The sequence below is a fragment of the Micropterus salmoides genome, unplaced genomic scaffold, assembly GCF_014851395.1.
Source record: "Micropterus salmoides isolate LMB-PRFRI ecotype aquatic unplaced genomic scaffold, ASM1485139v1 Ms_hic_scaffold_4, whole genome shotgun sequence".
Classification (NCBI taxonomy): Eukaryota; Metazoa; Chordata; class Actinopteri; order Centrarchiformes; family Centrarchidae; genus Micropterus; species Micropterus salmoides.
Window position 1 is genome coordinate 11,565,809 of NW_024043372.1, and position 12,466 is coordinate 11,578,274.

At 37.9% G+C, this 12,466-nt stretch overlaps 1 protein-coding gene and 1 long non-coding RNA gene across 2 annotated transcripts; one reads left to right on the forward strand and one right to left on the reverse strand.

Moving 5' to 3' along the window:
- Positions 1 to 644: 644 nt before the first annotated feature.
- nmur3 (neuromedin U receptor 3) lies at positions 645 to 5,307 on the reverse strand. Its single transcript, XM_038697892.1, has 2 exons — positions 4,423 to 5,307; positions 645 to 1,885 (listed from the first exon to the last, which is right to left on the reverse strand). Exons 1-2 carry the CDS (start codon positions 5,258 to 5,260, stop codon positions 1,455 to 1,457), a joined length of 1,269 nt encoding a protein of 422 aa, XP_038553820.1. The 5' UTR covers positions 5,261 to 5,307; the 3' UTR covers positions 645 to 1,454.
- A 4,948-nt stretch (positions 5,308 to 10,255) lies between these two features.
- Positions 10,256 to 11,199, forward strand: LOC119886720. Its single transcript, XR_005441539.1, has 3 exons — positions 10,256 to 10,487; positions 10,577 to 10,788; positions 10,903 to 11,199. It is a non-coding gene; the product is annotated as an uncharacterized LOC119886720 (long non-coding RNA).
- The last annotated feature ends 1,267 nt before the right edge of the window (positions 11,200 to 12,466 follow it).

Below are 12,466 nucleotides of genomic sequence, written 5' to 3' on the forward strand. Positions count from 1 at the left end.
AAAATGGACTCAAATTTGTCCCGACCTCTAACACCAATATGAATAATACACTGCCTTGACGGCTGCAGGAACATGTACGAAAATAACCTTCATAAGGCAAAGGCTGATATTTTTCCTTTTATATTAGATTGTGTGTCTGGGAGTGAGATGGAAATGGAATAGATATTGAAAATATAGCTTAGTCTGGAAGCATCAGGTGCAATGAGTGATATTGATGGAATGAATGTGAATACAATCCTGCCTAAACATGTATCTACTGTATCGACTTCCTCCAGCTATTGATGAAATATTGAAAGTGAATTGCATTTAAATATAAAATGCATTGTTGTCACAACTCATTCTGTATGATGATGGTAAGAAAACTAATAATTATAATAATTTGGAACATGCAGTATTGCCATATTGAAACAAATTATGTTAGCAATTTGTAATTGCTATTATACCATGTGTTGATTCTCTGCTATTGTTGAGGCTTGTTATTTTGATGTAGCCTGCAGAAAAGCAACAATTACAAATTTCAATCATGATGATGAATAAAACACTTGAGAATAACGCAACATTCATATTTCAGCTATCAAAGTAACAAAACATCAAACTTAACCAGCAAATAGCTATTTTTTTTAAACCTATGCTATGTGTGGACAGCTTCAACATTTATTTTGTAGCTTCTCAATTAGGCATTGCACAATAGCCATAATCAGTTTTCATCTTTGCAACCACAGCAAACAAGAGCTTTTCAATCACTCAAATCATGTACATGATTGCTGGCCATGCAGTATCAGTCAAAACAAGATTAGGAAAAGCTCACAGTAAAGCATTACATTCTGTTATTTTTACAAGTTTCACAGAAACACAGAGAACATTTTACCAGGATTTTGCTGCCCAGCAACACATCAATTTTCCAAATAACGACAAAAATAATCAAGTATAAGACATTATCCTTCTGATCACATTGTCCCACTTTCTCTCTAGATTCACCCTCTAAGGCATACAGCAGTTAAATAGTAAGACAGCAGGTGGAAAATGCAGGCACTGTTGAACAATGTTATCCATAGTAACAAACAAGTCAAACCAAATCCAAAAAGTTTACATACAAGCTTTTTAATGACATGTAATAAGTTTAAAGGAACAACTTTTTCATTTTGGGAAATAGGCTGATAAATGTCAAATGTCGAAAACACTTGTTTTTTTACAGATTAAACAAATGAGATGTAATGTGTTCATTTGTGTGATTTAACGGTGCTGGTAGGTTGATTTTGGACCTTTAGACAAAGCTAGGCTTGCTGTTTTCCCCTTTTTCCAGTCTTGCTGGAGTAGTAATGCTAAGCTAAGCTAACCACCTCCTGGCGATCTTCTCATCAAACTTTCATCAACAAGGCGAATAAGAACATTTCCCAAAATGTCAAACTGCTTGTTTAATCTGCTTGTTAGCTTATTCAAATTAAATCTCTCAGTTAGAATACAGAAGTCTTGCAGGTCGTCTCTTTACATGCACATGTGAGGATCTTTGTGTCCATGCTAGGTGTCATGTTAGGAGACAGTAAAGGGATGAAAGTGCTAGAGTCCTTACCCTCAGCCTGAGCTCTGGGGCTTGAGACAGAGGGATCCTGTAAAGTCTTAGGAAATGGCGGTGAGTCTCTGACAGAGCTATTATCCTCTGCCTGGGAGCACACAAGTTCTCGGAAACACTCCCTGAACCTTGTGGAGAGCAGACTATAGATGATAGGATTGACTGCTGAGCTGAGGTAGAAGAAGATGCCCGACAGGATGTGGACGTACTGATAAATGTTGTGCATCAAATCGGTCCACTGGCTGATGGAACTCCACAGGAGCCGCTCAATGTGGAAGGGCGCCCAGCAGACTCCAAACACTGCCACCACGATTGCTAGAGGATCAGGCCAGAGAAAATAAGGCTGTTTAAAAAGGTTTTTTGTTGTTGCAGGTTAAACACTTTACTTTGTTGCTACTCTTTTTTATTGTTATGTATTTTTGATGCCAATTGTTACCCCTACTGGGAAGATCAGAGACACCCTAACCCTAACCCAAAAAGAACATTACCCAAACAACACAAGACAATCAACATAATAACATCAAGAATATGAACATTCACCTAAGGGCTCTCCAAAATTCCCAAACTATACATACTACATCTCTTTAAAAGAACACTTCCAGAACAAGCACATTAGTGGTCATAAAAAGAAGCAATCAACCTGAGTGAGTTAGGCAATTTACTAATGTTGTAACGTATAATTAGATAGATTTTGTATCACACATTATTGAGTCAAAGATTATTAAATTTATCTATTAGTCGATCGCTAGAATATTTTACCTAAACTATTTTGATAATCGGTGGAGGATTTTATGCTTTTCTTTGTCATATATGAAAGTAAAAAAATATATCTTTGGGTGTGGGCCTGTTATTCAAATAAAACAAACACTATGAATGCATCTCATTGGGCTGTGGGACACAGCAACAATCTTCACTATTTTGTGACAAAATGATGAATCAATATGTCAAAATAACAGGCAGATTATTCTATTCTGTTAAAATAATAGTTCAGTCATGTCGCTTAGTAGTAGTGATGTCTTTGAAGGACATGACTCAAGAGAATGTTGTAATTGCAGAAATACTTTTATTTATTTTTCCGTTAAATTCTTCGTCTGAAATATCAAACTGAACATGAAGCCACACCAGGGTATAACATCTTAAAAACGTTTGATGGTAATTTTGCTCAGTCATTTGTAAAATGCATCCAGTCTGACTCCCAGGTTGTCACATACTGGCCATATAGTGTAATTTATGGATGTGCCTGCCATCAGAAAAGTAAGACACAAAGTCCGCTAGTGGAGGAGGAGAGGTGGATGGATGGATTGATGTATGGGACGATCAAACACAGGACTTTAACCCATGAAGCTGCTGTCTTGCGTGAAACCTCTGCATCAAAAGTAAATGATTTAACTCACGTAATGTCCTTAACATACAAAATTACAATCTTTTCCTATACCTAACCAATTAGTCTATATATATTATGCTAACTTGACCACGGAGCATCCAGAAGTGATGTGAGTAGGGTACCTACAGCATCATATTTTAAAGGGGAGGACCAAGCAGTATCATCTTGTTCCAGCCCTTCATTAGAGCTATAGGATGTTAAAACTGAGTGAAACATTCAAAGCTGGACTCCATGTTTTGCTGCACAGTTGCATCAAATGTAAGTATTCCAGATGACTTGCGCAGTTTTATGCACATTTCCACATAAAGTGTCAGCTGTCATCAGGTTCTGATTTTGATTTCTTTATTGTTAAATTCTGATAGGCCTTAGAAAACCCTGACATCTCTCATGTAGAAATACCAGTAATGCTATTATGTTGAATTTCATCACGTAAAGTAAGAAACTGATTCAGAAAGTAGCCCTTTAAGATGACTTCTACTGGAACTCAACACCATCTATCATTTTGTTACATGTGGTGGAAAACTTTTTAAATTACGGATATTAGGGGTGGGCAATCTGGATGAAAAAATACAATTACAATCTATTTAATCGCAATCACAATCCACAATATTTTTTCTCAGTTTTGAAATGCCCTGTAGTCTATAGCCAAATTTGAAATAGCCTATGAATTTCTCCATTTGCACCATTAAAACAATATTGCATTAAAGATAGCACATAGGTTTCAAAATGTTTTCTGAGTTTGATTGGAAGTCAGAAGCAGAAACCCAAGCCAAAAGATAACATAATCATAAAATAAAACTTTTCAAGTACTCACAACTCAATTGCATTGTTTACAATACATCACCAAGGAAACAATTCACCCAATCAGCATAGCCATCTAGTTGTCTACATCGCTCTACTGGTTTTGTTCACGTAGCGTGGATCCACTAGTAAAGTCTCTAAAGTATCTATAGTTCGGAAACAGAAGTAAGACATTAAATACAGCAATCTCTATGCTCTATGAGTGGCCTGAAAAGTAGATAATGGACGCCTTAGATTACAACCTTGATCTAAAATCTCCAGCTTTTCCGCCCTTAATGGGTATGTCGGTGTGGAATGAAACTCATTACAAAGTTGACTGATAAGAAAGATAAGAACTAATCAATTATCAGTTATATTAAAGGGCCATAGAGTGGGGTAGATGGACTATAGTTTGTAAGAACTTTGCTTACACTTTACACGGAATCTTATCAAGCCCCAAAGCTTAGAAGGTGTGAAACATAAAGGCACCATTCAGAATACAAATGATTCACACAAAGAATTGACAATCCCCTGAGATTATTTACTTTGTGTTTTCCTCATGTTTTGTCTTTGGGAACATGTCTTGGCATTGATAATGCAGATTAGAGGGGACCTGCTTTCAAATCATAGCACAGAACCCACAGTGATGCATGTTTTCTAAAGAGAGGTGGAGAGAAAGAAAACTCACAGAGCATCTTGTTGACCTGCCTCCTTCGCCCGTTCACACTGATCTTCCTTCGAGTGTTCCAGTATTTTCCAAAGTTCCCGCTGGGCTGCCGCCTTTCTCTGCCCAAATGAAGACCCATCACCAGGTACAGCACACTAATCACCATCATGGGCACAAAATAGAAGCACACTGTGGTAATCTGCATGACCATGTTATAGATCCACAGGGGTTTTAGCACAGTGCATATGGCCGACTCCTCCATCCTCTCTGGCAGGTAGAAGATCCCGTGCAGTGATGTGTTAGGGATGGCACAGATCATCGACACCACCCATACGATGCTGATGACCCGCTTGGCGTGCTGGTTAGTTGACAGATACCGTGTTTTAAGCGGGTGCAACACGGCTATATACCTCTCTACGCTCAGAGCTGTGACATTGAGGATTGAGGCAAAGCAGACTGTCTCAAAGAGGAAGGTCTTGAAGTAGCAGCCGCACTCGCCAAAGGGGAATGGGTAGTTCTGCCACAGGTCATAAATCTCCAGGGGCATCCCGAACAAAAGCACCAGAAGGTCCGACACAGCCAGGCTCACCAGATAGAGGTTGGTGGGGTTTCGCATCTTCTTGTGCTTTGCTATCACTGCACATGTGAGCAGATTTCCAGACAAGCCGGTGAGGAAGATGACAATGTAAACACTGGTCACAGGGAGGAAGAAGGGCGATCGTTTTAGACCCAGGATTTCAAAGAGGTTGGCTTCAGTGAACTGGTCATTGGTGTAATTCCCAGTGGCATTTAGTGGCATGCTGGTGTTGTGGAACAATTGGGATACATTTGAAGCGGAGACCTGCAAAGACAGCTCCATTTCAGAGAGGAAAACTGGAGGGAAATGAGATGGGAGATGTCAACACATCCTGTGCTGATTTCTGGGTTTGTTCAGCACTTGGGGCCTGCTATAAAAATAGAAAGATGAAACAAAAAGTGAGGATTTCATTTGATTAATGGCTCTGTGATGATTCCTACCATTTAACATTTCTTATTTCGTGTAGCAACCTAATTTTTTCTCAACTCCAAGTTTTTAAAAAATACTTTTACACTGGCATGCTTATAATGGAGGATATTTTAAATAAAACTAATGTGATATTTAAATACATATCACTAGGACTGCAACTAAGGATTATTTTCAATATTGATTAATCAGTCAGTTGTTTTCCTGATTGTTTGTCTATAAATGTCAGAAAATAGGGGAAAATGCCCATTATAATTTCACAGAACCCACAGTGGCATCTTCATATTCCTTGTGTTATCCAACCATTAATCCAAAACCCTTTACAGTAACATGTCAGTCAGGAAAGTGTCAAATCTTCATAATTTAAGAAGTTGAAGTAATAGATTGCTAAGACTGTTTTGTTTGCAAAATCACTCAAATGATTATTAAAATAGTAGTTGAGAAATTTTCTGTCCATCTACTAATTCATTAAAGTACTAATTATTTCAGCTCTACATATAACCACTTGGATGACAGACTGGTGAAATGACACATCCTAATTGTCTAAAACAACATCAAATGTTTCATTTTGGGAGGGGAATATGCATCAGCAGGAGATTTAGGAGCTGAAAATTTTCAGGGCACACATGTTAATCTGATAATGTCAGAACCTGGCTCAGAAATGCATTACTAATTAATCACACACAGTGGGTAAGGTCAATGCTATACAAGGAAGGTTTTCTTATTACTTCATTATTAGTAGTATAATTATCATTTTTACTTTTTCACTTTTCTATTTTGAAAAACTGTACCTCATAGCATATAAGGAGACTCCAGACCTATAAACTGATGAAATAAAGAATTGAGACCAGATTTTGTCTATATTATTGTTCCTTCAGAATATTTCAAAACCTTGGTGACACAAAACATTTTCTGTTGGTTGTGGATGATGATGAACCAATTATGAAAAAAAACACTGGCATGGAAATGGCGGATCCCCTCTGTGCGTTGGGGAAAATCGCTTTTATTGCTGCACTAACATGGTTCAAGTCATTCTCATCAACTGGTGACTGTGGAAGATAATCGCCATTACACACTGCATTGATAGATGCTAATGACTTCTAGAAGGTTAATTATGTTGCCACATCTCATGCATCACCCTGCAAATCCAAGGTAATGTGACTAATAGGTATTAGCTGCATTGTTGGAGTTAACCTAACAGACAGTTCAGCATGTTTCTCTAATTTAGATTTTATCTTGATTCGTACTATATTTTAAAAAGTATGTTTTTAATGTTATCATTATTTTATTTTGATGAATTTAAGGTTGATTAAAATGCCAGTTTTGATTTGTCAAATACTTCAAAAAAAAAAAAGCAGATAAAGATGCAAATACAACAATAATATGCAATAATAATTTAAACCTGAAGTCACTGGTAGCCTGTAACTTTTGTTTGAAATATTTACATGAGAAATAAACCTCACCTTGACGCCGCTGGTCTGCAACCCGCTTCTTATAACGCACTCTGTGTGTGGTCATGATCGGAAATTAGGGAAAACAAATGAGGCGAATAAACAAAATAACAAATGCCAAAGTTGTTGGACGCGCGCGCTCCTGTCCCTACAGAGAAGGGGTTGACAGATGGCGGGTCCACAGAGAAGGATGGTAACTGCGCTGCAGCCCCGTAGGTCCCCCTTCGCACAGACATTAAACTGGTGAGATGTGAAGAAGAGGTGAGAGAGTGTGAGGAGGAGGAGGAGGAGGAGGAGGAGGAGGAGAAAGAGAGAGAGAGAGAGAGAGAGAGAGGCACATTCACTTATTTATTTAGCACTTGAGTTGAAGGATTTCAGACATACACTTTATCATTCAACAGCGTTCACAAACAAAAGACAAAATGTTACACATTATAAATCTAAAGTGTTGGGCTAATGAAACTCAAATTATGGAGTTTAAAAAGTCATGATAAAATTGGAGACATTAGGGACATGACTCTCAAGTCTATCTGCCCCTCAGAAGAAGTGAATACAACTCCCTCATACCTCTACTAGAATGTTTAAAAGATATTAAGGCCTGGATGACTTCAAATTTTTTAAATCTGAATGAAGATAAAACTGAGGTCATTGTGTTTGGACCCAGTTGGGTGCTTCCTGTGGACCTGGGCTACCTGCAACAATATGTGAAACCCATAGTCACAAATCTGGGTGTCAAAATAGACTATGATAGATTATACAAAATAGAATATGATTTTAAACTTGACAAACAGACAAATACTGTTGTTAAATCCATTTTCATCACTTGAGGCTTTCATCTGAAATTAAATCTGTTTTATCTCATAATCATCATTCATGCTTTTATCTCAACCATTTACATTTACATTTACTCATTTGGCAGAAGCTTTTATCCAAAGCGACTTACATTTGAGGAACAACATACAAGCATCAACAGAGCATCAACCATAGATCTACAACTGACAATAAATACTAGTAAGAGCTCATAGTACATATCACATCAATGGGGTAAATACCTAGGGAAGGAAGTAAGAGTTAACAAAAAGTGCAATCAATACAAGATAATTGCAGGGGATAGAAGAAGAAGAGCACAGGAAGTGCATGTTAGATGTAGGAGTTAGAGGTGTTATAAGAAAAAGTGTTCTCGGAAGAGATGAGTTTTCAAGAGCTTCATGAAGTTAGAGATTGACGCCCCTGCTCTGATGGTGTGTGGTAGCTCGTTCCACCATCGTGGTGTCACAGATGAGAATAGCCGGGACTGGGATTGCTTTGTGTGAAGGGATGGCAGAGCCAGGCGGCGTCAACCAGTCTAGATTACCATACTGCACGTTACATTGCCTTTAACCAGTCCTCTCTCTTAAGCCTACAGTTAGTCCAAAACTCGCCTGCTCGTCTTTTAACTGGAATTTGCAAGTGTGAACACATGACACCTGTTCTGGCCTCACTCCACTGGTTCCAGGTCCAGGTGCATATACTGTATTTACATTGTATTTTACATTATCGGTCACTGTAAATATTGTTCCTGTTAAGACTGGATCCCTTCCTAATCTGTTCCCAATGTAAGTGATGGGGGACGAAATCCAAAGTCCTAGTGCGAAAAGTTCCAAAGCTTATCTTAAGTTAATATGAAGCTAACAGCCTACTGTATCAATTAGATATCCTCAAAATAATGAACATATCATTTAAATTTGCATTGGCCAGTTAACATACAACTGTTTCTACGCCCCCCAGGATTGGAGTATTACCTACTTTGCCCAGCTGGTAATTCAGCCACGTCTGTATGTCAGGTTTAGTTCCATCATTTTGACAGTCCTCCAGATGTGAAAAGGGGCACCTTGACTAAATAATTAATATCCATAGCCTAAATATAGAAAACACAGAATATTTTATGAAGGCTGCTCAAAAGAACTTTATTTCAACTTTATTTAAGGAATACTTAAGTGAAGACTGAGTTGTCTGTCCAGTGGTAGAAATGAGTGGAACTACAGTAGCATGCAGATGTTGATGACAAGCAGTTTGTAATATCAAGTTTCAGAAAACATTTCCCAGAGCTTCATTTGAAAATGAAACGTGTAGTATCAATATGTCATACTGCTAGAAACTTCTATTTAATGGAGGCTGCAAAACACTGTATGTCTTTTATCATCGAGTTTGGAAAGTCATTATAGGAAGAAGATCGGCTTATCTAAGCAGCAATTAAACTAAACAAACCATGATTAAAGCTGGAAATTGTCTTGTTTTATAATTAATAGATTCTTATTAATAAACCCATCTGTCCGGTGGAATTTTGTGCACTAATATGAAGTCCTTTCTAAACAGAAAAGTCACACAGGCAAAGACTAATTTCACTCAATATTTGTGTTTTTATGCATCAAAATGAAAAGTGAGCACAGTAGTATCACACAAATTTCAATTAACAGCAGAAGGATCATCTTTCCCCCTGACAGCTATGGGAGCTAACTTGCATAGTTGTAGCTTTAAGTAGCTCAATCTGGAACACCAAATTGCAGAAGATGCTTTTATTTCCTACTAAATAAAACATTTAGTACATCACCAAATAAATATTTGATATGGCGGTCAGCCCTCCTGGTTCACCAATATTGTATAATCAAGTTTTACAAATTACATTTTTGTTTTCAGATGTTTGGGACATTGTAGTGCTTGGTATTAAAACATTTACAAGGTTGTTTATTTGTCATTATAGAGCACAAGATTGTATAATGAAACAAAATTTGTAGTTACTTCTTCCTACAAGTGAGCATTCAGTGTAGCCTATTTTAAAATATGGTAACATAAAATAAAATAAGTACAGTTATTTATATACAAAGGCTATTTACTGATAAATGTGGTATACACCCAGAACATTCTGTAGTGCATTTTTTTGAATTTGCGTCTGGGTGAATGTAAACAGCAGCAACAAGATGATAATATGGTTTCATCTTCACATTAAAAAGTCTGACATTGACTGTGTTTGTGCACCAAGCCTCGTCGATAAAAAAACACCACCTATCAACCTGCCCCTCTCATCAGAAGATCACCAGCAATCTTTACTACCTGAAGAGCCAGTTTTGGAGAGAAAGGGGGAAAAAAAAATAACACTTTAAATGCAGGTACCACAGCCAATTAGTCTAAGGGGCGGTTTCCCAGACAGTGTTTAAATTAGGCCAAGACTGGGCCTTAATTTAGAGTTAATCACTGCTCAATAAACGGCTTTCTGAAACACAGACTAATTAGAGATTAAGAACACCTGGATTATGAAGTCTTGAACTAAAGTAAACGAGATTAATTTAAAATCTCCTGTGCAAGTCTGAATTAGCTGGACTGAGGTTGCCTATAAAACATGGAATGGACCCAGAAAAGCTTAAAACATAAGGAACTGGAGAAGTAAATTCAAGGAAAACAATGGCAGCAGAAAAGAAAAAAAAAATTCAGTAAGCATGAGAAAAGTCTTAAAGACAATAGTATCAAGACACCCAGGCATTGAAGACAAACGGCACACATCTGCTGTGGAATCAAAAAGGAATGCATGGAAATTCATCTGTAATGAATTTAATGCAAATGAACAAACATCCATAAGAACAATACAACAGCTTCAGGTAAGAATTGTCAACTTTTATTACCTTGATAGCTGTATTTTATTACTGTTTTGTAATATCAATGGATTGACACTCGGTATTCAATACAGGTTTTGTGGAAGAATATAAAAATCAACCCAAAAAAAATTGCTGCAGAAGCCCAAAGAGAGGTTTAAGACTGATGGAGGACCTGCAAATAAAGCTACTGATCAGTTGGATGACTTACTGACAGAATAATGGAGAACCAGCAACCTTTGGAGAACACACCAGATGATGACCATCTAGACAGTTCAGATGAAGGATAACACGCATACTACAATGGGTATATTTTGGCATTTCTTACTCAACTTTCAAACTTCTCTCTTTCATTTGATGTGAAACATTTCTTATTTAATATGCATTTATTTGATTAAATATGAACTGTTCTTGTTTCAAGGAGAAAGTCAAAAGGACATACCTGAAGTGATGCAAGGTAACTTACCCTCCACATCCTCAGAAGCTAGGGTGGCAGTGTCTACCAGTACTGGTCACCAAAACAAGAGTCCCAAGCCACACAAAGTTGGCTATTGAATTTCATGAACACAAGTTGAAGTACCTTGGGGAGGAGCATGAAATGAAGATCCAAGTAAAACTGGAAATGAAGATGAAGGAAAGAGAGATGCAACTGTCTCATCTCACAACAATGTGTGAATCTGAAATGTCTTATTAAATCGTTTTGGGTGTTTCTTTAATATATAGTAATTTGCTCATTATATGTGAAAATGTATCAGATCCCAGCAGAAGTATGAAAAGGTAATGTCAAAGGTGACACAATGCAAAAACATCTCTGTAGGAAAGTCCTTCTGTGTGGTCTGTTGTAAATGGTGGTACATTTAGATTGTCATCCTCCTGTATCGGGATCTGGGCATCCATGCTGTTTCAGGTAGCTGTGAAGACCTGGTGTTGCAACGATAACAGTGCAGCGTCTTCTCAGTTGGAATCGAAGTGTTTTCCGAAAGAGACTCTTCCAAACCCCAAATATGCGCTCTACTAGTCCCCTAGTACGCATATGAGCGTGGTTGTAATGCCTTTGCTCAGTAGTTGTTGGGTGCAAGTATTGTGTAAACAGATTTCTTCTGAGGATACCCACTGTCACCAAGCAATATTCCCTTGTGATCTCCTCTTTCAAACTGAGAACACATGAGTTATGGAAGATCCAGGAATCATGAGTTGCACCTTTCCAACATGCAACAATGTTTGAATACTGTAACTGGTGAGTGCATACACCTTGGACATTTATAGAAAACCAGTTCTTGCAGTTCCTGTATTCCTCAGCATCTGGAGAAGAGGGACATTTTATGGGAATATGGTGTGGTGTAGCCTGACCAGAGTGGCTAGGATGGTGGTAGGTAGGCAGACTCAAACATCATATGTTCCCAGAGGTGATTGTTTAATTTACAATGGTCTGCAGTACACAGATAACTCAACAAATGGACTTAAGAAAACTCACTAAACTTATAGCAACACTAACAAAAGGCATGCGTGCACAGCCTCACCTCCCTACCACCAAAAATCGCAAAGCTATGAGCACCTGCAGAACTGCTACAGGCCATCCTCTTTGGGTAACAGATGAAAGCCTGGGTTCCAAAAGTGAAATAAGCTCCACAGCAAGAACTTGTCCAACTGGTTGTATTCATTGTTCTTCACTGACATACTCCAAGTAATTCATGTGTCTTCTTTAACAAACAACTGAAGTTTAACGTGCCTCCTGGGTGGTTTAATTTAAGCCTCAATTTAGTCCTTAAGTATTTCTAATCTTCCTTCAGGAAATCAGCTTAGTTTATCCAGGAATAGGCCAAGTCTAGGACTATTTTACAACATGACCAAGAAAGCAGATTTCTGTTAGTCTGCGTTAAACAGCCTTTTCAGTCTAGGACTAGCCTTAATCTCTGTCTGGGGAACCGCCCCTAAATTAGCTTTTCAACAATACTAATAGGTCTAAATGACCATATTTTTACCAC